The sequence below is a fragment of the Sorex fumeus genome, unplaced genomic scaffold (genome assembly GCF_029834395.1).
Source record: "Sorex fumeus unplaced genomic scaffold, SorFum_2.1 ptg000047l, whole genome shotgun sequence".
Taxonomy (NCBI): domain Eukaryota; kingdom Metazoa; phylum Chordata; class Mammalia; order Eulipotyphla; family Soricidae; genus Sorex; species Sorex fumeus.
Window position 1 is genome coordinate 16,260,736 of NW_026606104.1, and position 26,899 is coordinate 16,287,634.

The window sequence follows — 26,899 nt, forward strand, 5'->3', positions numbered from 1 at the left end:
GAACCAACAAAGGATGCTGTAGCACTTTAGGATTAGCAAAGACAAAAAACCATGACCACCATCAGTACAAATAACTTCAGGAATAGCGTTAATCAGTTCAAGCTGAACTGCAGCTGATCAGCTTCTTCTTCCAGAGCATAGGAGTTGAAATTCTAACTTTGTTACTTTCATTGACACCTTCAAATCATATATACCTGTGATAGTTATAAAGTTTATCTGATCAATTATTACAATACCAGAAAGCACCCTCTTTTTTTGAAATGTTTTTGGTCACATCTGGTGGTGATCAGAGCTTATTCTTGACTCTGAATCCAGGGATCACTCCTGGATTTGTGGTGGAGGACTCTGTACCATATATGCTGGATTCAAACCCTAGTTGTCCACATGCAAGGAAAGTGTCTTTTATTGTCTCCACTCATCCTGCTGTACTATGTCTCTGACTTTTAAAATCCTTCTTGACACATTCCTTCTGTTTCACTATTTATAATGTAATGTGTTCAAGAGTAACCTTTGACCTCCTGACCTTCAATTGTCCAAACATCTAGTTGTTTAGGGTGGACTTTAGACCAGAGCATCTGGAACTTAAATATTTTAGACACTTTGTTTTTTAGCTCTTAGACAATCAGCTTTAAAAAGTTACTCTACCTCTCTAATCTTTCTCCTTTGTCTCTTATAGTCATTTTGGAACAAGTTATTCCATGTAAAATATGTAGTACTGTGCCTGGCATCTAATATGCTTCAGTAAATGGAAGAATAGTTGATGTTATTCTACAGTTCTATCTTTATAATCTTTCATGTTGTTCTTCTGACTGATATACCTCTCTGTATAATAATCACTATCACTATCACTATCACCCTGTTGCTGTTCATCGGTTTGCTCGAGTGGGTGCCAGTAACGTCTCCATTCATCCCTGTCACGTGCTAGTGTAGCCCGATGACATATTGGGGGCTCTTTCAGGATGAGGGGAATGAGGATCATTCATTGTTACTCTTTCTGACATATCGAGTATGCCATGGGTAGCTTGTCAGGCTCTGCCGTGCGGGTGGGATACTCTCGGTAGTTTGCTGGGCTCTCCGAGAGGGATGGAGGCTTTTGGGACAGCCTCTAATCACCTTTACAGGTGTTCCCAGTCAGGCATATATGCGGGCAGGATACTCTCAGTAGCCTGCCGGGTTCTCTGAGATCTCTTATTCTCTTTATAATAATAAATTACATTAATTTGTTTTCATTAAAAAAATGGGTCGGGGGGGCAGAGTGATAAGGGGCTTAAGGTGCTTGCCTTGCTGGCCACTAACCTTGCTTGCTTACCACAGCCTTTGAGCTAAGGTCCATTCACTTCTCTCCCCCAAAGGAACCTCTGAAATGTGTGCTTAAGTAGTTGTAATGATGCCATAATTAGTGACACCGCACCATCAGAACCAAAGCTGAAATTACCAAAAAGGTGCTACCAGAGAGATACTGGTTATAAACCAACGTGGCTATTTTCAGAGCTGTATAAAAGTAGAAAGGCAATAAAAGGAATATCTGTGCTGACGTTTTTATCCTCTGGCCCTTCAATTTCTTAGAAGTGCCTCTTATTGAACAGAGTAATAATATTAAAGGAATTGCAGGTAATACAGTCCTTCAATGTCAGACTTCAATGATCTTAGATCAAAAAAATAAAAGAAAGAGGAACATGAATTTGACAAACTCAACTAGAATCCAGGAAGGTCAGCAGTCAAACTCAAACTTATCTAGTTTAATTCACATATTTTTGTGTATTACTCTATGACACATGTAATAAGTGGGTAATAAACATTTATTGAACGAACAATTTCATAAGTAAAAGTTGAAGAAACTGAGATTAAAGGCAATGGATCTTGGATTTAGAAGCTAGAGCTTTTGCTAACCTAGAAACATCTGATCAGTTTGTTCGCATGCTCCGTCACCAGATATTCTCACTCTTTGGGTGTCATAGTAACTCTGAAGTAATGGATTCCCTTCAGAGTAGACTTTTTGGTATCATATTTAATAATACATATGTGGAAACAACCAGAACTAAGTGCCAAATAGAAGACTGAGTAGTTGGTCTAATGTATTCAACATGGAATATATGAGGATATCCTTGAGCCCTCATATAGTTTTGGCATTCCCATCCTGGCCCCCAGACACTTCCCCCCAAATAAGTGAGTCTAATACCTGCTCAAATGGAGTAAGACTGGAGCAAGGTCAGTATTCCTTAACCCTGAAGTGGTTGTTATCTGAAATAGAATTAAAATGCAGGTACCAGATTTGTTATTAGTGAAAAAAATTGCCTCTATCATTTAGTGTCCATCAAGGAAAATAATAATTACAGGTTTTTCAAACAGGAGGAACTTATTTATTTTATTTTTATTGAATTGCTGTGAGATACAAAGTTACAAAGCTGTTCATGATCGGGTTTCAGTCGTACAATGTTCCAACATCCATCTCTCCACCAGTATACATTCTACATTTCCCACCACCAATGTCTCCAGTTTCCAGTTTCCCTCCTGCCACATCCCCAAAACCTGGCATATATCAAAGTATCATTCAAAATATATTGAATCTATTATTGTGTTTGTGGGGATCTTGCTGTGTCACCCTAGAAGGCCATGAGTTGTGTTGGAAAGCAATTGCTTGTTACCACTAAACGGCTAACAGAATGATCAAAATATATTGCCGTAGAAGAAAATTTGTGAAAATTGTTGTATCTCCCCATGGGAACATTAAGTTCTGGTCTGAGAGTTTACTGCACTGTTGTTGCAAGTTAAACCTTCTGTGTTAATGTTTTTCTTAGCTGAGATTGGTTGGCCTCTGTGTTACATCCCATCCAATCTGGTGTGCTACTATTGGAATGTCAGTATTGTAGAGTTTAGCAGTGTCACTTTAGAAAATCCAGAATATTTATTTAACTGGGCAGAGAGTCTCGAGGCCTGGTGGTGGCTTTGAGGTGTGGAAGCAGCTGCCAGGACTTTGTTAGGGTGGGAACTGGCCCACCCACCTCCAGAGAACACCCTGGAGGTCTCAGCTGGGAACAGGTATCTGAGAAATTTTGGGGGCTAGTTGATTTCATTTGAATTTATTCATGATTCTCTGGAACAAGACGGGTAGATGAGCTTACATGACAGCAGCATGGCTCATGAGTTGTGGCTGCTGGGGCTTCCAGGAGTATGGGGAGGTGCTATGAAGTTGCCAGTCCCAACTCCGAGAAAGTTAATTTCTTGCACATTGTTTGGAGGCATTAGAAACCAATCTGAAATATCTATGTTTAAATTTAAGTGAACGAGAGATAAGCTTCTATCATTTTTGTGCCATTGTATGGGTTGGGATTGTTAGCTGCTAGCTGTAACTTTACCCCTAATTTTAACAACTCTTATGTGAATTTGGCTCATCTAATTGTTCCTACAAACTGCCCCTGGACTTTGCACGTATTTTTATTCTGAATTCTTCTCTTGCTAAAATCATTGACCACCTAAAATTATACAAGACCAACTAAGTCTAGGCACCTTCAAATAGCAATAGGGATAGCTTTCTCCATCTCTTTCCCTAAATTTGCTGTAGCATTTTGTTATGCATTCCTTTCAGATGCTCTTATCATAGCTTCAGTTTTGGAAATTTTATTTTCACAGTGAGACTATGAGCTCCTCAAGGTCAAGGATCATGTCTTTATGCTACTTATATGACTGAAATTATGCTCTGGAAATTTTCAATTGCTATTCATAGGGAAAGTGGATTTATCTCTGTATTAGGTTCAGTAAAGTAAATTTTCCTTTAAAAATAACATTCCTTTATTGCTCAAGTAAGAAGGCATGTAAACTATAATTTCTGGAGTGGGACTTTTTTATTATTATTCATGTCATCAATATATACATTCTAACACATTTTGACAACTTCTTAGATTATAGGCATGCTTATAAAATTTTAGATAACACAAACTAGGAGAAATAAATAATGCATGAGATTATAGAGTCAAAACTACACATTAGAATGAAACAGATAACACTGCACAGGGATAGCTACAAATTTAATTTTTGAAAAATAGACCGATTTCATTTTGAAATGACATGGCTAACACTAATTTATACAGGTTTCTATTTAGTTGCTGGTCTGAATCAAGAGAAACACCTGATCTTAGTCACAGAATCAGGGCACTGGGGGCGGAGGGGGGGCAGACAATATATCTGGATATCATATGACACAGGCACGAATTAAGGTTACTTATGGTGGGAGTCTGGAATGATAGCACAGCGGGTAGGGTGTTTGCCTTGCATGCAGCTGACCCTGCTGACCCGAGTTTGATTCCTCCGCCCCTCGTGGAGAGCCCAGCAAGCTACTGAGAGTTTCTTGCCTGCATGGCAAAGCCTGGCAAGCTACCCGTGATGTATTCAATATGCCAAACACAGTAACAACAAGTCTCACGATGGAGACGTTAGTGGACCCGCTCAAGCAAATCAATGAACAACGGGAGGACAGTGCTACAGTGCTACATGGTGGGAGCCAATTGGAAGTGACTGGATCTTAATATTGGGTGGAGGAGGGAAAATGTGCCATATTTTTACCAGGGTAAGGTCATGAATAGGTCAGCTTTTACCTGTAGCATTGGAGGGAATCCCCTGCCAAAGGGCACTACTTAATGATTCCTAACACTAGCCTGAGAGTTTTATTTTAGGATTAAAATCTTATAAGATTTAGAGGGGTTTTTTTCCTGTTTGTCCTACCCATCATCACCAGGATCTGAGCTATCTTTCAATTCCAAGCCCTCCATTTTGAAACTGAGCTATGTTGTGTCACCCAAGTCACCCTTGAGACAGGAGATGGGAGAGAATTTAGATCACATTTTCTCTGGGCTCAGTTGAGGGCATTATTTCAGTGTCCTGGAAACTCTCAGTCTCAAAGACAGTAGGGAGGGTAGCTTCAAGCAGCAGAGATACAAAAAATGTTTTCAAATATGTGAATGGTGTCTTGTGGAAAAACACTCTCATGCTAGGGAATGCCAGAGACAGAACAAGGATTTTAAAGGTCTCAGTAAGGAAAGATGAAGTCATGTATTGTGCTGTTCCATGGATGAATCTGGAGAGTATCATGTTGAGTGAAATGAGTCAGAAGGAGAGGGATAGACACAGAATGATCTCACTCATATACTGGCTATAAAGAAACATAGTAGGGGAAACATCACTTTCATCACTGTCATCCCATTGTTCATAGATTTACTCGAGTGGGTGCCAGTAACATCTCCATTCGTCCCAGCCCTGAGATTTTAGCAGCCTCCCCTTACTCGTCTTTCCCAACGCTGCGTATTGGAGGCTCTTTCAGGGAAATGAGACCTGTTATTGTTACTCTTTTTGGCATATCGAATATACCACGGGAAACTTGCCAGGCTCTGCCATGCAGGTGGGATACTCTCCATAGCTTTCCGGGCTCTCCAAGAAATATATATATATATATATATATATATATATATATATATATATTCCCTCTATGATTTGTTGCCTACTGTCTGAACCCCATCAAATATGGTGTGGTAATTATGGAAAATGGGTAGGGAGTGTCTTACCATGTGTCCAGGAATATGTTCACTCATAGGGGAATAATGTTAAAATGTAATAAAAACCTGATGTCGGTGGGCCCCACAGTGACTTATGTGAAGCAGGGAGGAGAAAGACAGTCACTTTATCCCCATCCGCCTCTGCCACCCAGGACCCAGGTTTACTGGATTCTTGTCTCGTCTTGCAGAAAGGAATTTCAGGAGCAGAAAGGCAGTGAAATTACACAGTTTTTATTTGAAGAGTTTTGAAGGGAAGGAGGGAGCTAAAGTGGGAGACAGTAGACAATAACTTGCTCAAAAGAGAGCCCAGGCTTCTCCAAGGGTGGAGAGAGCCCCTACACACCCCCCAGCATTAGACATGAAAACATGAAAATACACATCTCAAGAGGGGAGATGCGGACGACACATGTGCTCAAGCAGCATATGTGCACACACTTCCTTTATTCAAGGTGGCCTTTATAGGGTTTCTCCAACCTGCCCCCATGTGGGGCTTCTACCTAGGTAAAAGTTTGTTGCTAGGGAGGTTACCAAGGAGGTTGGTCAGGTGTCAAAAGAACAGCTTTGGAGTTTCTGGTTAATCTCTCTCTGGTCCTTAATTGGTCTCTATTTCTTCTGCTGTCATCCCTGTAGACGTCCAGCCTCCACAGGGTCTATCACAGACTGGTGGACTGGTGCCAGTTAATTATCCATGAGGTCAGGGCTATTGCTTCCCAGGAGATTGACTGCCCATTGCCTTGTGAAGGGGCCTACCCTTTCTGCCTACCTACATCATAGAAATCGAGCAAGTGAACTAGTTCTTAGTAGGAAGCTTGTTACTTGAGGAGGTGGGGGAAAGGGAGGGGAATGGGGGAGGGGTTTGATAGGTCAGGGAAGGAACCACTATGACAATGACAGAAGGAAGTGGTCACTCTGGATGAGGACTGGGTGCTGAAGGGAGGTAACATGATACGCATGATACCCGATCAGCAACAGTACTGCAAACCACAGTGCCTGAAATAAAAGCGGGGGTGGGGGGGGAGTGCCTGCCATAGAGGCAGATTTGGGGTTGGCAGGGAAACTGTGGGCATTTGGTGGAGTGGATAGTGGTAAAGGGATTGGTGTTGGAACATTGTGCTCTGGAAACTCAATCCTGAATAACTTTGTAATTTATTATGAGCGATAGCACAGCGGGTAGGGCATTCGCCTTACAAGCGGCCAACATGGCCGACCCGAGTTCGATTCCTCCGCCCCTCTTGGAGAGCCCGGCAAGCTACCGAGAGTATTCGATATGCCAGACACAGTAACAACAAAGTCTCCAATGGAGACGTTACTGGGCCCGCTTGAGCAAATCGACGATCAACGGGAGGGCCTTTATTATTATTATTATTATTATTATGATTCAGTATAAATAAATAAAAAGATTCTAGTAAAGAGCCAATGACTGTCACAAATATTCTAGCTTGAATTCAAGGATACTGAATGGGAAATAATATCACAGGGTTTCTAAGAGTCATTCAAATAGAATGTTCGTAGTATAATCAATCTTTAAATTAGAAAGGTACTACAGAATGTCCGAAGAGTATTGCCTTAGATTATTTTGGAGTTTCAAACCATATGTTCATCTTGTCCTTCATGCTCTACCGAGGTGACGAGTTGCCTCCCATGAGCGGCTCTCCAGCAGGGCCATGGCTCCAAAGGCAAGAGGACTTAATCCAGAGCCTGGCCACTTGCGGCAGAAAGTGAATGGACTATGCGTTAAACTATGGTGCCATGCCTCCCCGGGAGGGAAAGGGTGTCTCTCCCTTCCACCTCCTCCCCCACCCCCCGCAGGAGGGGCCCCTGTTTCAGAGTTTATTGGAAAGCCAGGTATGAGCCTGTGGTGTAGGGGAAACTGCAGCCTCATGGGAAGGGGGGCTGTATCTGCTCGTCCTTCATGCCCTACCAAGGTCACGAGTTGCCCTCCACGAGTGGCTCTCTGGCAGGGCCATAGCTCCAGAGGCACAGAAACCAATCTCATAATTATCTGGCTCTTGGCAGAAATCCCTCCAGACTTAATTAGTAAAATATTAGAAATCCAAAATCGCGTGGCCACTATCACGACATCATTTGGTTCTCATAACCAGCTATAGAAAACAAATATTTCACAATGCCTTTTCAGCAGTTCTGATTGTTGGGCGGAAACTCTCAACAATAATGAGGCATCTTTTGTCGAAATAATGAATGTAATCAAAGTAGAGAGAGAATTAGGTAGACATCATCTGCCTCAAAGGCATTGGGGGGGGGGTAGGAAGGGGGTATATTGGGGTTCTTGGTGGTGAAAAATAAGTACTGGCGAAGGGAAAGGTATTATCATTGTATGACTGAGACTTAAACCTGAAAGCTTTGTAACTTTTCCCACAATGATTCAATAATAAACAAATATAACAAAACAAAAAAAAAAGAGTATAATTAAAGAAAGAATGAATGAGAGAAAGATATGAAGGAAGAAAGAAAAAATAAGAAAATCAGAGAAATAGCTTTCAAAAAAAAGTTTGTTCATTTTTGAAAGGTATCTACATAAAGGGCAAAATCTATAGATTATTCAATCTACAGTGTTTGATTTGGAGGTGGGACAGAAGCTTAATTTTAGGAGGGAGAGGCAACTCCTGAGGAGTATGAAAAGAAGAATCAAACACAGTCTATGAAATTCCAGATTCTGTAGAGGTGTGAAGGGAAAGCCAAGAGGGAAGTTGGAAACCCTTTTCCCCAGCCATCACGGGTTACAATACAACCGGCAACACTGTGTGGTGAACCCACTACTGTTTCTGTTGAGAAACAGTGTTCTTTGCCTCCATCCCTGCTTCCGTGTGTCCCGGAAACATGCATGCTTCGGATTGTTCATGAGAAACTTCCTTGCAGTGCTGTGACTCTGTCTTTGTCTATGTGTGTGTGTGTGTGTGTGTGTGTGTGTGTGTGACACTTTTCCAACAGATGGGAAGCAATACTATTTTACAATCACTAGTCCCGAGGGGTTGGAGCGATAGCACAGTGGGTAGGGCATTTGCCTGGCACGCAGCTGACCAGGCCAACCCAGGTTCAATTCCTCCGCCCCTGTAGGAGAGCTCGCCAAGCTACCGAGACTATCTCCCCGGCATGGCACAGCAAAGCCTGGCAAATTCCCGGTGTTATATTCGATATGCCAAACACAGTAACAAGTGTCACAATGGAGACGTTAGTGGGCCTGCTCGAGCAAATCGATGAACGGGAGGACAGTGACAGTGACAGACTGGTGAGGGTGAGAAGTCATTTGCAATGTCAAGGTAATGAACTTGGGCGCAAAGGCAATTAGACGGTCACTCTAGGAACAGGCGGGTGGGAGAGGGCAGTGCCAGGTGCTGGAAACCTACAATACAGCCACTTGTGCCCAAAGGAGCCTGGGATCGAACTTAGGTCTACCGCATGCAAGGCAAATCCCTTTACTATTTCTCCAGCCTTTGGAACCGTAAGGGGAGCGGGGAGGCGGTGCACCTGCCCGGGAATACAGGTAAGGGCGGGTGCAGAAAGGTGACTTTCCCCGCGGTGCCATCTCCTGCACACACCTCTCCGCACTTCCCCGCTCGCCTCCCAGGGGCCCGGGGCCCTGCGGGTGTGTGTGGTGTGATGTGTGCGTGTGTGTGTGTGTGTGCGCGCGCGCGCGCTCGCCATCCCAGGGTCCGGCGAGTGTGTGTGTTTGTGTGTGTGTGTGTGTGTGTGTGCGTGCGTGTGTGGCGGCGAAGCCCGGGGAGGCGCGGTGGGCGCGCGGGCTGCGCCCCGGAGCTCTGGGCATGCTCAGTCGCGCGGGCAGGGCTCCGGGCGCGAGCCGGGCTCCCGCCGCACCGCATTCCCCCGCTGCCCAGGCGAGGCGCCGGCCGCTGCCCGCCCAGGACCCCCGAGCCATGGCCTCACTGGGTCAGCCCGCCGTCTTCGGCCGGGTCACGCACGCCGTGGTGCGCTCGCCGCCCGAGTCCCTGTGCCGGCACGCGCTGCGGAGCACGCCGGGCAGCGAGGTGGACTTCGCCCGCGCCGAGCGGCAGCACCAGCTGTACGTGGGCGTGCTGGGCAGCAAGCTGGGGCTGCAGGTGATGGAGCTGCCAGCCGACGAGAGCCTCCCGGACTGCGCTTTCGTGGAGGACGTGGCCGTCGTGTGCGAGGAGACGGCCCTGCTCACCCGGCCCGGGGCGCCGAGCCGCAGGAAGGAGGTAACTGGCCGCGCGGCCCGCCGAGGGGCGCGGCCCGGCCCGCCGCGCCCCGACCTCTCCGGGCTCCATTCAAACTTGCCGTTGAGAAAATGGGATGGGAAGGGAACGGGAAGGGAACGGGATAACCGAGAGAGCCAGAAGTTCATTGCGGACGCTCCCCCCCCACACACTCCTCCCGCCTCCCCCGGCCCGCGGGGAGCCCACTCCCTCCCGGAGCGTGTGGGTGCAAACTCGACTCGGGCAGGTGGGTGGGCTGGGGCATCCATCGCACAGGCGCTTTTGTTCCTGGAGATGGACCAGCAGCAAGGACAGGGCAACTCCAGGGTTTTCCCAGGCAGCGGGCTGTAGGAAGGGTGCCAGTACTGAACGGAAGCCCCCCTCTCAGCCCCCAGTGCTGGCTTGGAGCTGAAAAGGGCGAGGATGGAGGTGTTGGTGCCCTCAAATTTTGGGCGTCCTGAGTTACTTTTTTAGTGGTAGTGAGTCGCGTCGAAAAGGGGCTGGTAAATGAATGGATGGAAGGAGAGTGATACGTTGGTGATCCTTGGTAAATGTGCACTTACAGTCGAGGTTTGAGAAACTGTACTCTGTAGTGTATGTGTGTGTGTGTGTGTGTGTGTGTGTGTGTGTGTGTAGAAAGGTTTTGCAAATTCCACAATTTGTATTATTCTGTATTTTAAAACTCACAGCAGTTTGAGTGTTTTGTTCTCAAGGGATTATGACTACTTTATTGCAGCTTGTGAAAATGGCTGTGATTGCTTATAAGCATAAGGTAGGATAGTAGGGAGAGACAAATAGAGGGAGATTGGATTTTAAATACCACCTGGCCTGGGATTCCTTGGGCTGCCAGCTTAAAGCCCAGGTTTAAGGTTCAGATGCTGTTGACATCAAGTGGCATTTCAAGAGTTGGTAGTTTTCTTTAATATTTGGAAATTTAGGATAACCCTCTCCATTTGTTTTTACTTCACAGTAGCTGTGTCTCAGAGAGCTTTGGGTTAAAATATGTTTTACAGTACATGCTTCACTCCTGGGTTATTTAGAACCATACATGCTCTGAGAGAATACGCATATTCCATTTAATTCCCCTTGTGCTATTTAGTGTTTTCCCACCCTGACTGAGCCAAAACCCAAAGTAACAGGTGTCCTCCTTTTAATCCTTTGAGCTCTTCTGTCTTCCTTCCCTCTCCATCTTTGATTTTGTGAAATGATCCAGTCGTTTTTTGTTTTTGTTTTTTAGCCACATCCAACAGTGCTGTGGAGAGGGATGGCTTCCTCTTGCTCCCTCCCTTTTTCTCTTTCTCCCATTGGTGCCCAGGATACCATGTGGCACCTGAGATAGCACCAGGCTTCCCTCATGCAACATGCTCTCCAGCCCTTTGAGCTATCTCCCCAACCAGGCCCAGCCTTTAAACTGATGAGCGTTTAACTTGTCAAATGGCAGAATTGAGATTTGAACTTAAAATTGGTATCAACAACTCCTTTAAAATGTTAGCAGTTTGTAGAGGTTTTTAATTTCTTTGCAATTGTCTGTCACCATATATATTCATTTATATCAGCCTATTCTTATAATAAGACTTTCCAGATGTTGGACTTTCTTGATACTTAAGTGGATAATGTTCTTTCTCCCCGGTGATATCTTGAGGTACGCATTTTAGATTGGCTTCATTCTAATTTGCTTTGTGGTACACTGCCAAAGGCCACATAGAACAGTGGATATAATTTTGTGACCTTGGAGAATTTTCTTTCACCACAGTTTTATTGTCTCTAAAGGAGCCCTGATAATACTGATTTCATGGTTATTGTAGTAAATATCAGTCCATATCAATTTTATAGGACAGGACAGTTAATGAGTAGTAGATGTTATTGTTCAATTAGCAACAGGCCAAAGAATTATATTGGGCCATACGAATTATATTGTACACTGGTGTACTTAGAATGACATGTCCACTCTTCAATATGAAGAAGTCGTATTTACACCTTAACTTGCATCCTAATCTACTATACAGCGCTGCCTCCCATAAACAAACAAACAAACAAATAACAACAAAAGAAACTTCCAGCAGGATTTTTAGTCTCCTGATGCTGTGTGGTGTCTACCCAGAAAGCCTTTGCCATTGCACATGATCTGGATCCTAGTAACGGATCTTCCAGCCAGAGAGAGAAACACAGACTTGTTGAATGGAGTGTTTTTAGGGAGCAGGGCCAAGTAGGCTGACTCTCTTTGAAAGCCTTCACTGCATTGGTTAGTGTTAATAAATGCCCGGTGAGGGAATGAACAGATAAATGCATGAAATATACTAAATGATACTAGCTGATATCACAACTGATAATAATTACTTCGAAACACTCCTTGGATTATTTCTCATATTTTATTGACTGCCTCCCTAAATGTGAAATTCCGCAAATATTACCCTAATATCCCTGCCTCCAATCTCCTCACACTTCATTCCATTCCCAACACTGCAACCAAGATGGACTAAATATGGCCCTTTCCATCCTCTGATTAACATTCATCAGGAGTCTCCATTGAATTTAATAAACCCATTGGTCTGAACTCTGTTTCCCATTTTAACTTCAGCTATATTCCTGACTCTGCTGCAGAAGCTTCCTAACCCCTTGGGTCCTACAAGTTTTTTTCCCTCAAACTCACCATGCATTGTCTTTTCTCTTTGCAGGCTCAGTTTTTGTTTGATGGGGGGGCCCACACCCAGCAGTACCAGGGATCAAACGTGGTCAGCCAGGGGCAAGGCAAGCACCTTAACTCCTGTTCTGTCTCTCCAGCCCTGCACTCTTATTTATCTGGTTATTCCTACTCATGGTTATGTTCCCAGCATACTATTATGTTTCCAGTCTGCCATTGTGTAAGATTTATGAGTGGATTTCATGAACTCCCCACAGCAGTGAGGACACTATTTTTATTCAGATTTTAAAATTGGTAAAAACTGAGGCATCCAGCAATTATGTAAGTCGGTCAATAGTGCATCCAGTGATACTGAAGTTTCTAAACCTCCGGTACCAATTTCTGAGATATTACCTGGCACTCTCCCAAGCACAGAATTGGTTCTCACTTTTTTGAGTTCTATAATCCTTTGTACTTCTTGTATGATAATTGTCTGCTTATCTTTCTGTATCCTTCAGTATTATAAAAACTGAGTGCAGATATATGTCAGCATTGTTCAAATGTTATTTGTGGTCTTGCACAAAAAAGGTATGTAGCAATTATTTTGTGAATAAAGGTATCCATGACCTTAGGTCAGTTTTATGTCTCCTTCATTGTTATATTTGGTGTTTTGCAACAGTTCAAATCAGTGGAATCCCCAAAATTTTATCATAAATTTGGGTAGTTTATAATCATTTTTTGTCTGCCCTTTCCTTTCTCTGTATCTGTCTCTTGTTGTTATTTTTTGTTTTGTTTTTACAACAAGCCTGAGATGCTATTTCATAATCAAAACATCTTGTTATAGTTAATGACTGCTTTCCTGGAAGAAAGGACAGAGAACCAGACTCAAGAAATTAACCCCTTGGGGCTGGAGCGATAGCACAGAGGTAGGGCATTTGCCTTGCACGTGGCCGACCTGGGTTCAATCCCTGGCATCCCATATCGTTCCTCCCAGCACCGCCAGGAATAATTCCTGAGTGCAGAGCCAGGAGTAACTGAGCATCGCTGGTATGACCCAGAAATCCCCCCAAAAAAGATATTAACCCCTTTTGAACACTCTGTGTTTGCTAGAATGAAATCTTCAGGTAGAATAGCTTGTGTGCAGGAAAGTTTCATTTTGTGAAGAAATGTGTATGTATGTACTAAATGTCAGTAAGCAGTGCAGTTTCATGACTGTCTTCAGGGGTATGAATATTTTACTATGTTTAACACTTTGAAGACAAATAAATTAGCCTTGATAATCCAACTAAGTTTTAGAGTAAAAACAAACTACATGGTAGCACTGTAGCACTGTCCTCCCGTTGTTCATCTATTTGTTCGAGCGGGCCCAGTAATGTCTCCATTAGCATCATATAAACCAATACATCAACATTGAAGACAGTTCATAGGGTAAGGATTTTTTTCTTTTGGTTTTGGGGCCACACCCAGCAGTCTTCAGGGTCTACTCCTGGCTCTACACTCAGCGATCACTTCTGGTAGTGCTCAGGGACCGTATGTAGTGCTGGGCATTGAACCTGGGTCAGCCATGTGCAAAGCAAGTGCCCTATCCACTGCACTATCTCTCCAATTTCTGGTATGGAATTTTTTAAATTATTTTTTTGTGTAGGTTATACTTGCTTATCATACAAAATCCAAAATTATAAGAGAATATGCAATGTTATTCTCTTCCCTCACCCTACTTTTATTCCTGACACTTTTTTATAGGCAAATATTAATACTTTTTCATGAGTTTCCATTCAGAAGGTAACTAAGAAGTGATTAGCAGACAGGTTATTCTAGCAAAGTGGTGAAATGTATCCCGTGCCCACTTCCTGCCCTTCATAAGCATTCTATCTTTTCCCAGATACTGAGTATTGGTATATTATGTCTAAGAGGAAAAAACCACATGAACTCAAACTCACAAGGTGATAATGACTTTAATTATCCTTTCTTGGGTTATTTGCATTTTTAGGTACTTAGGAAGAAAGCAGTGCATAGCACAAGTTAATAAATCCTTAAAGTTGAATTAGGCATTAGGTAGCATGGGGAAATAAATGGAAGGGGTGGATAATATATATTCACATTGAAAATCTTTTCTATTTAAATTACTTGACTATTCAGACCTACATATTTTGATACCAGGTTTGTTTTTGCTTAGGGAAGCGTAATTATGTTGACTGCAGAGGCAGAGTGAACAGCAAGGTCATGTGCTGTGTTATCTTAGAGGGGAACCCCAACAGGAGGTATTATTACAAGCTCTACTTAGAAGATAAGTAAAATGAGTATCACGGGGTGGGGGTGGTGGGAGGGTTACTGGGAACATTGGTGGTGGAGAATGGGCTCTGGTGAAGGGATGGGTACTTGATCATTGTATGACTGAAATGTAATGACGAAAGTTTGTAAGTCTGTAACTGTCTCACAGTGATTCATAAAAAAAATTTAAAAATTTAAAAAAAGTAAAATGAGTCTCAGATAATAAAAGTTAACTTGTTCAAAGTCAAACATAGTTAATAAGTGGCAAAACTGAAATTTTCATAAAATGTGAAGGTTACTTTTATTTGACATCAGCTGTGAGTAATCATAAAATGACAAAATCAATATGGAATAAATATTCGAATCCCATTTTAATGACACATAATATAATAAACTATCAACTAAATAATTTTCTTTTACTTCATAAATGAGGGTAGTTGATCTCACTTAAATCTGAGAAATAATTCAATTAAGAGGTCTAGAAGTGATGTAAGGACAGTGGTAGACTACGGTCTACAGCCTTTGGCAATGGTGGAGTTTTTATGTGCAAGAAGCATAACATAGGGGCGGGAGCGATAGCACAGCGGGTAGGACATTTGCCTTGCATGTGACTGACCCGGGTTCAATTCCCAGCATCTCATATGGTCCCCCGAGCACCACGAGGAGTGATTCCTGGGTGCAGAGCCAAGAGTAACCGCTGAGCATTGTCAGGTGTGACCCAAAAAAGCTAAATAAATAAAATATCATGACTGTAACTTTAAAAAAAAAGCATAACATTAATGCTATTACAACTATTTTGTCTTAGCTTCAATAAAAAATTAAAATAACAAAATTAAAGTAATGAATTGATTGTCTAGGCACAGTTTGTGAATAATTGTGTTGTTTTTTTAGTGATCTGGATGATTGCTTTGTAAAATATACACATTGCCTCAAATTTCTGTGTAACTTAGTTAAGAAATTGACGTAAGCCATGATCAGAAATTACTTTGATATACCAAGTTGGAAAGTGAATGTGCTGAAGGCCGTTCTCATGCAGATTAACAGTTCTTGATAAATTGTCCCTTCTTTCTGGTTAGAACAATTGCTCCTTTTCAGAATGTTTCTTTTCCAAGTCTTCTACTTGGCCTTGGAAATAAATACTTAGAAATTGATGTGTCTTGGAAACGGGAATGCATCTAATAACGTAACATATTTCCATGCAGTTGATCTCAAAAGCCTTGAAAATAAAGAACATAATGATGAGTAGGGAGTGACTTGTTAGACACTATTAACTAAAAATAATGCTTCTTGCGGAGATTCCTAGAATCATTAGAGAGTCATTATAATTATAGACTAAGAAGGCAGGGATCATATCCCTTTTAATTCAGATATGCTAGAAAAATTTCTTTACTGCAACTTGAATATTCATGTGATTTTGTTGAGATTTCTTCATATAATGTTTCATTTTAGTAGCATAAATCTTCATCCTTTAAGTCACAACATGAAAAAAAAACACACTTGGTCACATGGCTTTTTCTCCCAGAAGGGAGCGATATGACACCCACCGTAACTATGCCACTAGACTCCACGCCAGGCTGTTTCACGAGGGGCGCCCCAGAGAGGGGTGGGTGGGAACCCACCCCACCCCAAGGGACCCAGCCTTGGCAGCCGAAAACCTTCAGAACCCAACCACCGCTGAGCTCAAGACCACTCCCCACACACTCGGGCCGAACCTCACGTACGAGTGAACGTATTCCTGGACTATGCGGCTGCATTTGCAGCCTCACGACACATCATAAGATACCCTTTACCCATTTTCGATAAGTACCACACCACATTTGATGGGGTTCAAATAGTAGGCAATTAATCATAGAGGAAAAAATATATATGCATATATACATATTTTCTGATATGTATATATATATATATATACAAAATATCACATCACTCAACCTTTAACAACATGTTAGTGATATCCCAAAGAATGTCTTACTGCCCCCTGCCAAAATAGAACAATCTTCACACTGTTTCCTCTATGGATACTTTTTTGTAGCATTTTCAGCAGTTTTTCATAACAGACAATACAAAATATATTATTTCGGTTGGGATGGGAACATTCCAAATTTGGTGGTGGAAAGGTGTAATGGTGGTGGGATTGGTGTTTGAATACTAAATGTAATCAAATATTGTGAACTACCTTATAAAATTAAAAAATAAAAAAAAACAGACTTAAGACATTCGTACACATTTATCTCCCACTGCCTTTGCATCAAAATAAATCATTGATAGCTTATTATGAACTTCAGTATAAATTTTGGAGATATATATATTAAAAGTGATGGTTATTATTTTATGGGTTTTGCTATTAAAATCTGTGACAACTTCAGAAAGCATAATTTTCTGGGCTGGAATGATAGTACAACGGGTTGGCCTGCATTGCACATGGCCAGCTTAGGTTCAATCCTGGCACCCTATGTGATTCTCCGAGGCAACCAGAAGTGATCCCTGAGCACAGTGTCAAGAATAAACCCTGAGCATCATCTGGTGTGATTCCCCTGGAAAAAATAAATAAAAGTATCGTTTTCTGACGAAAGATCTGGACATGTTGGTAGAGTTCATTCTCTAATCAAGTAATCAAGGGGCATCATTATTGAAGTTAAAATAACTGAAATCTTAAAGAGAATGAGAAAGGTTTCAATTATCTTATGCAGAACACAATATATTATTCACGTCAGATAGTCTAAAAATGTTGATTCATCACCCAGAGTACCATCATAATGTTCCACTGACCTTTGAAGTTAGTCTTCATTGCTTTTCCTAAATTGATAATTAGGTATTAAATCTTGTCCAGGTTCTTAGGCTCATTTCATAATATAGACACTTTTCATCCAAAATGTACTAGCAGGAACAATCTTTTTTTTTTCTTTTTCTCCAAACAAGGGACTTTATTTCTTCTTCTTTTTTTTTCTTTTTTTTTTAAAATTTTTTATTTTTATTTTTTTATTTTTAGTGAAACACCATGAGGTACAGTTGTAGATTTACAATTTTTTGTGCTTGGGTTTCGATTATACAATGATCGAATACCCATCCCTCCACCAGTGCCCATTTTCCACCACCATGGATAATATCCCTCCCACCCCCATCCCTCCCATCTCACCCTGCCTCTGTGGCAGGGCAATCCCTTGTGTTCTCTCTCTCCTTTTGAGTGTTGTGGTCTGCAAAAGAGGCTTTGAGTGGCAAACATGTTCAGTCCATAGTCTACTCTCAACATGCATCTCCCCTCCTGGGAGGATCCTCCAAACACCCTTTATTTGGTGCTCCCTTCTCTATCTGAGCTGCCCTTTCCCCTAGAATGCCTGGCTGGCCTCCAAGCTATGGAGTAATCCATCTGGTGTTGATCTCAGCTATTCTTGGGTATTAATCTCATATTTTGTTTCTTTATATTCCCCAGATGAATGCAATCTTTCTATGTCCATCCCTCTCTTTCTGACTCATTTCGCTTAGCATGATACTTTCCATGTTGTACCACTTGTATATAAATTTCATGACTTCATCTTTTCTAAGAGCTACATAGTACTCCATTGTGTAGATGTACCAAAGTTTCTTTAACCAGTCATCTGTTCTTGGGCATTCAGGTTTCTTCCAGTAGCAGGAACAATCTTAAACTACAAATTCCACTAAGCATGTTTTTATATACTGCTACCCTACTTTATTTTATAATTATCAAATAATCTAATAATGTATATTGTCTTTCTGAATCTGACTGTGGTTGCATCACTTACAAATGGTTGCATCACATACAAAGAAATTAGCATCTTCAGATTTTAGACATTAGTATGTACTCTAGATCACCCAAGGAGCGAAACCAGCACAATAGGGTACAAAGACAAGAACACCAATTTTGAAATCTTTAATTTTTCCTGAAAAATAATCTTGGGCAAATCTTATTTTAGATGAACAAATTAGAGAGATTATAACTTTAACCTAGTTTTGTAGCTGGATGTTCTAATATTGGTAAGTAGTTGTTCTAGTGAGATGACTACATTAGAATTTTGCTTGATTTTAATATGTATAAGTAAATAAATTTTTGCTTTCATTAAAGTAATTTTGCCTTAATTCTTTCATTCTTATTTTAAGAAATACTTGTTTTCTAATTTGTTTATGACAGTAATTATGAATGCCAAGATTATATAAAATGACTGCCCTTGAAGGTAAAGAAACACTAGTTATATAAATTCTATGTTTATGCATTCATTATTGCTTACTGCATGTGATAGTCCTCTCAAAGCACATAATATTCATTGCAGTGATGCACACATTCCTGTTGTACTGAGGGTTGCTGGAGCGCTCACACACATTCTTCCCAGGTTATGCTTCCCTAACTGCTGTAGTTGCCATCATTAATTGCAGTTTACGCTTCGCAGTTGAAAACTTTGTTTGTTGTACATGTGCACATCTAGCTGCTGTGCACCAGTGCAAAATGTCCCAAACAAAATGGTACAAACAGTGTATGTGGAAGACACTAGGAATCAACTCATGGTCTCAAACCCTTACCATTGACATGGTATTTCTTTTTTGTTCCGGGTTCTTACCCAGCTATGATTAGAGCTTCCTCCTGGCTCTATGCTCAGGGATTACTTCTTGTGGGCTCAGAGGACCATATGGATGCTGGTGATGGAACCCAGGTCAGCCATGTGCAAGGCAAATGCCCTACTTGCTTGCTGTACTATTATTTAGACACCCATCTTTCTTAAGCTCTTCATATATTCATACTGACTTCCTTTCCTGTTGCTAGAATTTTGTTCCCAAGTTTTCCAACTGGTACTTTTAATTTTCAAAACTGCAGTTATTTTTCCTAGTAAAGATGAAAATTAAACATAAAAAATACCCAGTTAAGTGTAGCTTTTCTGTAGTTAGCTGTGTACAAATTAAGATTATGTTAGTAAGATATTGATGTAATTCTTAAAACTTGAAGATATACTATGGTAAACTTAGATTTTTTTATTTGCTTTGGGACCACTCCTGGTTTTGCCCAGAGCTTACGCCTGGCTCTGCCCTCGTGGATCACTCCTAGTGGGCACGGGGGTGCCAGGGATCAAAACCAGACTGTGTGCAAGGCAAGTCTCTTATCTGCTGTACTATCTGGCCCCTAAACTTAGATATATTAAAACTAAAATTATTTTTAAAACTGAGTGTGTTCACAAGATAGGAATAGAAGTAAAACGCATTCATTTTATCCGATAATTTTTGTTTGAGTTAAAAGAGAACCAGCATTTTAGGAAGAAAGAATACTTACAGTTTGACTTGGAGTCATGTTTTAGGACATTTATCACATAAGCAAAACATCTTTGAAATAGAAAAAATTTAATCTAGAACTGTATTTTAAGGTATACATTTTACTCTTACCTTTGATGCAGTTAGAACTTCTTTAATGTAGTTAGAAGTTCTTTAACAGGCCTTCCTTAATCTCTATTGGAGCCCCGATTCCCCTCTTTCTCTTTCCTTGAAAAATATTGGGAGAGGAATTCTAATCAAAAGGATCCACCCACACCCCCTCCCCCTTATTCTTCTCTTACTCTCAAACTGAAAATCTCTAAGACTTTAAGTCTTCCTTTAATTTCATACTTTTTGAAGCCAGCAAAATATATAAGCAGTTTAGAAATGCAAAGAGCACAGCTTTATGTTAGTTAAGGCTTTAAAAAAATCTTTACCGAGGCATTGTGATTTGCAATATTGTTAACCATAGCTTCATGCATTGATTGTTTTAATTTTACACCCTCTACCAGAGTGTCACTTCTCTCCACTAAAGTCACAAAGGTCCCCCACCTCTTCACTCCCCCACCCTGCCTGTAAACTTGGTTCTGTAGACCAACTCTTCAGGTCTGTTGCCTTTGGCCATTTGTTGCTCCCTTATGGTGTATCTTTAAATCCCACATTCACGATCATGACCATCCTGTTGTTTGTCAATTGCCTCGAGCAGGCCTCAGTAACGTCTCCTTCGTCTTAGCCCTGAGATTTTTTAAAAAGTGCCATATTAAAGGCTCTTCCAGGGTTACGAGAATGAGACCCATCATTGTGACTGGTATTTGGCATATTGGATACACCACGAGGAGTTTGCCAGACTCTGCTGTGTGGGCAGGTTACATTCGGTAGCCTGCCATTTTGTCCAAAGTAAGAATGAGATAAAAGGTGTCGCGCGGCTGCAAATGCGGCTGCGCGCTTCTGGGAGTTGGATTTTATAGTCTCTAGGTCTTGGCCGTTGATGGGATTACACGGTGCCAGGGGGCCAGTTGGTGGGTGTGACCCCTGCCTACTGGAATTTGGAGGATCTGGGTGGGGAATGCTCAGCCCCGATCCGATCAGGCTTGGAGATCTCAGCCCCGGGACCCGCATGCCTTTGTTCATCTGCCGGTACCTTCATGCAAGTGGAGAGTGGTCTCAGCATGGTGATGGCTGGTTCTGGAGGTCTTCGGCTGCTGGAGCCCTGGTCTGGGCGGGGAGGGAAACTCAACCCGCTCCCCTCCAAGGGGCCCCGGTGAGGACAGCCAGGCGCAGGGGCAGGAGACTCTGCGCTATTCTCTTCTGGGAGCTGGGTTTTATAGTCTGAGTTTTGGCCGTTGATGGGATTACACGGTGCCAGGGGGCCAGTTGGTGGGTGTGACTCCTGCCTACTGGAATTTGGAGGATCTGGGTGGAGGATGCTCAGCCCCCATCCGAGCAGGCTTGGAGATCTCATCCCCGGGACCCGCATGCCTTTGTTCCTCTGCCAGTACCTTCATGTGTGAAATCCCACACTCAAGAGAGATTATTCTGTATCTATCCCATTCCTTTTGACAGCACTTTACTGAGCATGATACCCGCTTGTTCCATTCATGTACTGGTAATTGCTTGATTTTGTGCTGTCTTACAGCTACATAGTATTAATTGTGTGTATATATACCACAATTTCTTCATTTGTACAACCATTGATAGGCATTTTGGTTGTTTCCACATCTTGGCTATTGTACTAAACATTTCAATGAACATAGATGTGCATGTACCTTTTGAATTAATGTTTTTATATTTGGAGGTAGATGACAAGAAGTGGTATCAACTGCATTTTATGGGAGCTCTATTCTTACTTTTAAGAGATGTCTCTTTTCTGTTTTCCATAGAAGTTGTACCAGCTGACATTCTTATCAAACAGTGAATATGGTCTCTTTCTCACCACATTCCTGCCAACACTGGCTATTTCCAGATTTTTTTTATATAAGATAGTCTCACAAGTGTGAAATGATACCTCATTTTTGTTTTGATTTACATTTTTCCTAATAATTTCTGTGCTGAGTGAACCATATGGCATACCAGGGATCGAACCCTGGTCAGCTGCATGCAAGTAAGTGCCCTACCCACTCTACTATAGCTCTGGTCCTCTTTATTGCTTAATTTTGTGAATGCATTATAAGTCCTAGATATTAGCCAATCTGATGTAATGAGTGCAAATATTTTATTCCATTTATTATGGCATCTAGTTTGTGTTTCCTTTACCCTGCAGAAACTTTTTAATTTGATGTAATTCCATTTATTTGTGTGTTGTCTTTGCCTCAGTGGTGAATTTATTAAGATAGTTCTGAGGTCCATTTCTTGGAGAGTTCTGCCTATGTTTTCTTCAATGTATTTTATAAATCCTCGTCTAATATTGAGATCTATTTTTTTTTCCTTTTTGGGTTACACCCAGGAATGCTCAGGGGTTACTCCTGGCTTTGCACTCAGAATCACTCCTGGCAGTGCTCAGGGGACCATTGGGATGCTGGGAATCTAACCTGGGTAAACTGAGTGCAAGGCAAATGCCCTACCCATTGCTATTGCTCCAGCCCCAAACTTGAGGTCTTTAATCTACTGTTTCTTAAGTTTTACAAATTGTGCAATACATGATTCCAATTTCTTAATTTCTTTTTCTTTCTTTCTTTCTTTCTTTTTAAAATTTTTTTGCACATGGCTGTCCAGTTTACCCATGGTTATCAGTTACATAGCTACCCAGGCTAACCATTTGTTAATTTTTTCTTTTAATTTTTATTAGTGAAACACCATGAAGTACAGTTGTAGACTTACAAATTTTTGTGCTTGGATTTCAAGAAGACTTTCTTTACTCCACTTCAGATACTTAACTCTTATTGTCATAGACTAAGTGCCATAAATCTGAGGGTAACTCAGATTTTTTAATTCTGTTTCATTGATCTGCTAATTTATCTTTATTCAAGTTCCATGCCATTTTGATTATTAAAGCTTTGTAGTACAATTAAAAGTTGGGAAATAATAGCTTGCATCTTCTTTTCTTTCCTTCTTAGAACTGCTTTGGCTATTTGGGGAGTTTAATATTTCCAAATAAATTTTAGTAGAATTTGTTCCAAGTCCTTGAAGTCAGTCATTGGGAATTTAATGGGCTCTGTGTGGAATCTGTATCATTCTTTGGGTATCATGGTTGTTTTGATAATGTTGACTTCTTCAGTGCATGTACAGTGAATAATTTTTCATTCCTCAGTGTCTTCTTTTTTTTTCAGCAGTGATTTATATTTTTCACTATAGAACTTTTGTTTTGCACCTCCATTGTTAAGCTGATCCCTAGATATTTGCTGTTTGGGAGGCACTGTTTTAAAGGAATTGTATTTTTCAATTTTTTTCTAGTTAATTATCTGCATACATTAGCCGTGCATAGAAATGCACAGATTTCTGCATGTTATACTTGTAACCTGTTACCTTATTTATTGGTTTCACTCGACTTTCCGTTAATCATCGATTTGCTCGAGCGGGCGCCAGTAACATCTCCATTTGTCCCTGTCGCATGCTAGTGTAGCCCAATGACTTCTGTTCATTCTAGGAACATGAAGGGCCTCAAACCGATCATTCATGATCTTGGTGAAGAAGTCTGACCATCTGGTAGGTGGGCGGCCACGTGGTCTTTTGACATCCCGTGGAATCCAGTCAGTAATGGCTCTAGTCCAGCGGTTGTCTTTAAATCTCATTACGTGACCAGCCCATCTGATTTTTGATGCCTTGGCAAACGAGATAGCGTCCCTGATTCTCCATCATGGAGGTCGAAACTCCAGATTCTTTCTCTCTATTGAGTGAAACATGATACTCCAAGCATAGCTCTTTCAATTCCTCTTTGGGAGACCCCTCATCCTGTTTCTGTAGGGCCCAGGTCTCTGAGGCATATGTTAATGCAGGAAGAACAATGGAATCAAAGAGTTTGCCCAAAGCCGGAGGTTCTTCCTCCTCTTAGCTATTTCTTCAACGCTCTTGAAGGCATTCCAAGCTGCTCTCTTCCTTCTGCACAGCTCGGGTGCCAGGTCATTTGTCATGTTGACTTCTCGACCTAGGTACACATAACTGTTGCATTCGGAGATGGTTGTTCCATTGAGAGTGAATGGGGCTTCAGGAACAAGGCTGTTTCTCATAAACATTGTCTTCATAAGATTCAGCTGTAGTCCTACCTTTCCACACTCATGGTCAAAGTCGACCAGCATTTGTGCCGCTTGGCTGATGTTTGGTGTTATTAAAACAATATCATCAGCAAAGTGGAGGTGGTGTAGTTGCCGACCATCTATCTTCACTCCCATTCCTTCCCATACCAGTCATCGCATGATATTCTCGAGGGTGGCACTGAAGAGTTTCGGTGAAATGGTATCACACTGCCGAACCCCTCTCTTGACATCAATGATTACTTCTTTGTAGAATGGTGAGATTCTGATAGTGAATTCTTAATACAGTTCATGGAGAATCTTGATGTATTGAGCTTGAATGCCCTGATTGGCTAGGGCATCAATGACCACTTCCATCTCAACAGAATCAAAGGCCTTCTTAAATCAATGAACGTTAGACAGAGAGGCATCCTGAACTCCCGAGAAAATTCAATGAGCTTGGTTATCGTGTGGATATGGTCGATGGTGCTGAATCCTTTGTGGAACCCGGCTTGCTTGCCTGGTTGTCCTTCACCTAGTGTTCTGCCAATCCTATTTAGGATGACTCGAGTGAACAACTTGTAGATGACAGACAATAGGCAGATCGGGCCATAGTTGCCAATGTCATGGATGTCTCCCTTCTTGTACAGTAGTACAGTCCTGCTGGTTTTCCATTGGGATGGAACCTTGCATCCAAACAGGTAGCGTGTGAATTGCCTAGCCAGTGTATTGATGAGTACTGATGGCAGGTTCTTCAGGTGTTCAGATCTGACCTTGTCTGGGTCAGGTGCTGTTCGTGTCTTTACTGACGAAATGGCATGTCGGATTTTGGAATGGAGAACATTGGGAACGACATATCCATCCTGTGGAATTTGGTATGTCGGCAGGTGGACATGGTTATCGAAGAGATTTGAGTAGAAGGCATGGATAATCTTCTCCATTGCCCTTCTGGAAGATGTGATAGATCCATCAGGACATCGGAGGGCAGTTATCTTGGTCTTGTAGTTGGCGAAGGACAGGCGGGTGTTACGAATACTTTTCCTGGCTTCTGCCGCATCGACCAGCACTTCCACTCTTCTCTCTTTGAGGTCTTCCTTAATCGCATCTCGGACATTCGCTTGAGGTTGCCTGAGGCATGCTCCAAACCGCGTTGGTGAATAAACTCAAGAGTTTTTGAAGACAGGCTTTTTTTTTTGTGGCTATCTCTCTCTTGGTATTCCTCGCACTCTCTCTTGGCATTCCTCGCACAATCATGGAGGTGCTGAACCAGTTGATCGTATTCCTCATCAATGCTGTCAACAATGGCATCTTCCCATGTTGCCGCAATAGAGCCAAAGAGCTCCCAGTTGGTGGTTGTTCTGGGAGTTCTCTTTTTAAACTTTGCAGCCCTTTCTCCCCGCTCTGTGAAGTAGAATTTTGCACGAAGGAGACGGTGGTCTGATCCCATTTGGAATTTTGGGACAACAGCGACAACAGTCAGGCAAAACCGTCAATTGAATATGATGTGGTCTATTTTGTTGTGGAATCGTCCACTGGGAGACTCCCATGTCCAACGTTTAGATTCCGCCTTCTGGAACTGAGTTACCATGGATGGTCTTGGTCGACATGATGAACTCAGACAGTCTCTCACCCTGTTCATTCCATTCTAGGCCATGTGAAGTTCTTCGACTGATCTTCTCGGTCCTATCTTGGCATTAAAATCACCCACAATGATCTTGTAGAAGGTGTGGTCTTCTTTATAGAACTGCTCCAGCTCCATGTAGAACTTCTCAATTTCTTCTTCATCATAATTAGATGTTAGTGCTAGACAACAAAGACAGAAACTGCTGGCAGTGAGCCACATCTATTCAGATGTAAACGTCCGATTCAGGTTGTTAGGCATTCGAATGAATCAATGCTCATGGCCAAGTTTGTCTTGACAAGGACACCGACGCCTCTGACACCTCTTTTATTGCATGTTCTGAGGAACAGTTCTTCTCTAGTGTCAAAAACGGCATGATGAGATTGGTGCCTTCTTGTCTCGGTCAGACCAATGATGTCGTACTTGATCTTTCGCGCTTGTACCATCAGGTCCTCGATGGATGCATCTGATGCTAGCGTACGTGCATTGAAAGTACAGATGATCATTTTTGTATTCCTTCGTTGTGGCAGCCTTGTTCGGCCTTGAGATTTTATCGGCCTCTCCTTTCTCATCCTTCTCAATGCTGCCATATTGGTGAAGCCTTCAGGGTCAGGGGAATGAGATCCATTGTCGTATCATATTTGATAGGGTTCAAATATGGTAACACCTACAAGGGCAATTAGAGGTCACCCCAAAAGCCTCTATCCCTCTCGGAAAGCCTGGCAATCTACCGAGAGTATTCCGCACGCACTGCAGAGCCTTGCAAGCTATCCGTTGTGTATTCAATGTGCCAAAACCAGTAATTACAATGGATCTCATATGTTGGTTTATTGTTTCTAAAGGTTTTTTGTGGAGTTGTTTTGGGTTTTCAATGTCTATTTTCATGTCATCTGCAAATAGTAACAGTTTAACTTTTTCTCCAATATCTTTTCTTGTTTGACTGCTGTGGCAAGGACTTCCAAAACTGTGTTTAATGAGTCGTGAAAGTGGACATCATAACCATGCCTAAATCTCAGGAGAAAGGCTTTCAGTTTTTTACCATTGAGTATGATATTGGCTGTGGGTTTGTTGTAGATGGCTATATTAATATCTTGAGATATATATTCCTTCTTACTCTTATCCTATCCTTATTGTGAATGGATGTTAGCTTTTAAGAGAAGGCTTTTTGATTATTTGGGGAGGGGGGGTTGTTTGTTAGTTTGTTTTGGGGGCCATTCCTGGCAGTGCTT

At 41.9% G+C, this 26,899-nt stretch overlaps 1 protein-coding gene across 1 annotated transcript in view; it reads left to right on the top strand.

Annotated features, from left to right (window-relative positions):
- Nucleotides 1-9,319: 9,319 nt before the first annotated feature.
- DDAH1 (dimethylarginine dimethylaminohydrolase 1) overlaps nucleotides 9,320-26,899 on the top strand; it is a 171,548-nt gene continuing 153,968 nt past the window's right edge. The window contains exon 1 of the mRNA XM_056123107.1: nucleotides 9,320-9,742. Within this exon, the coding sequence (XP_055979082.1) occupies nucleotides 9,329-9,742 (414 nt within the window). The 5' untranslated portion in view covers nucleotides 9,320-9,328. The remainder of the gene's footprint in view (nucleotides 9,743-26,899) is intronic.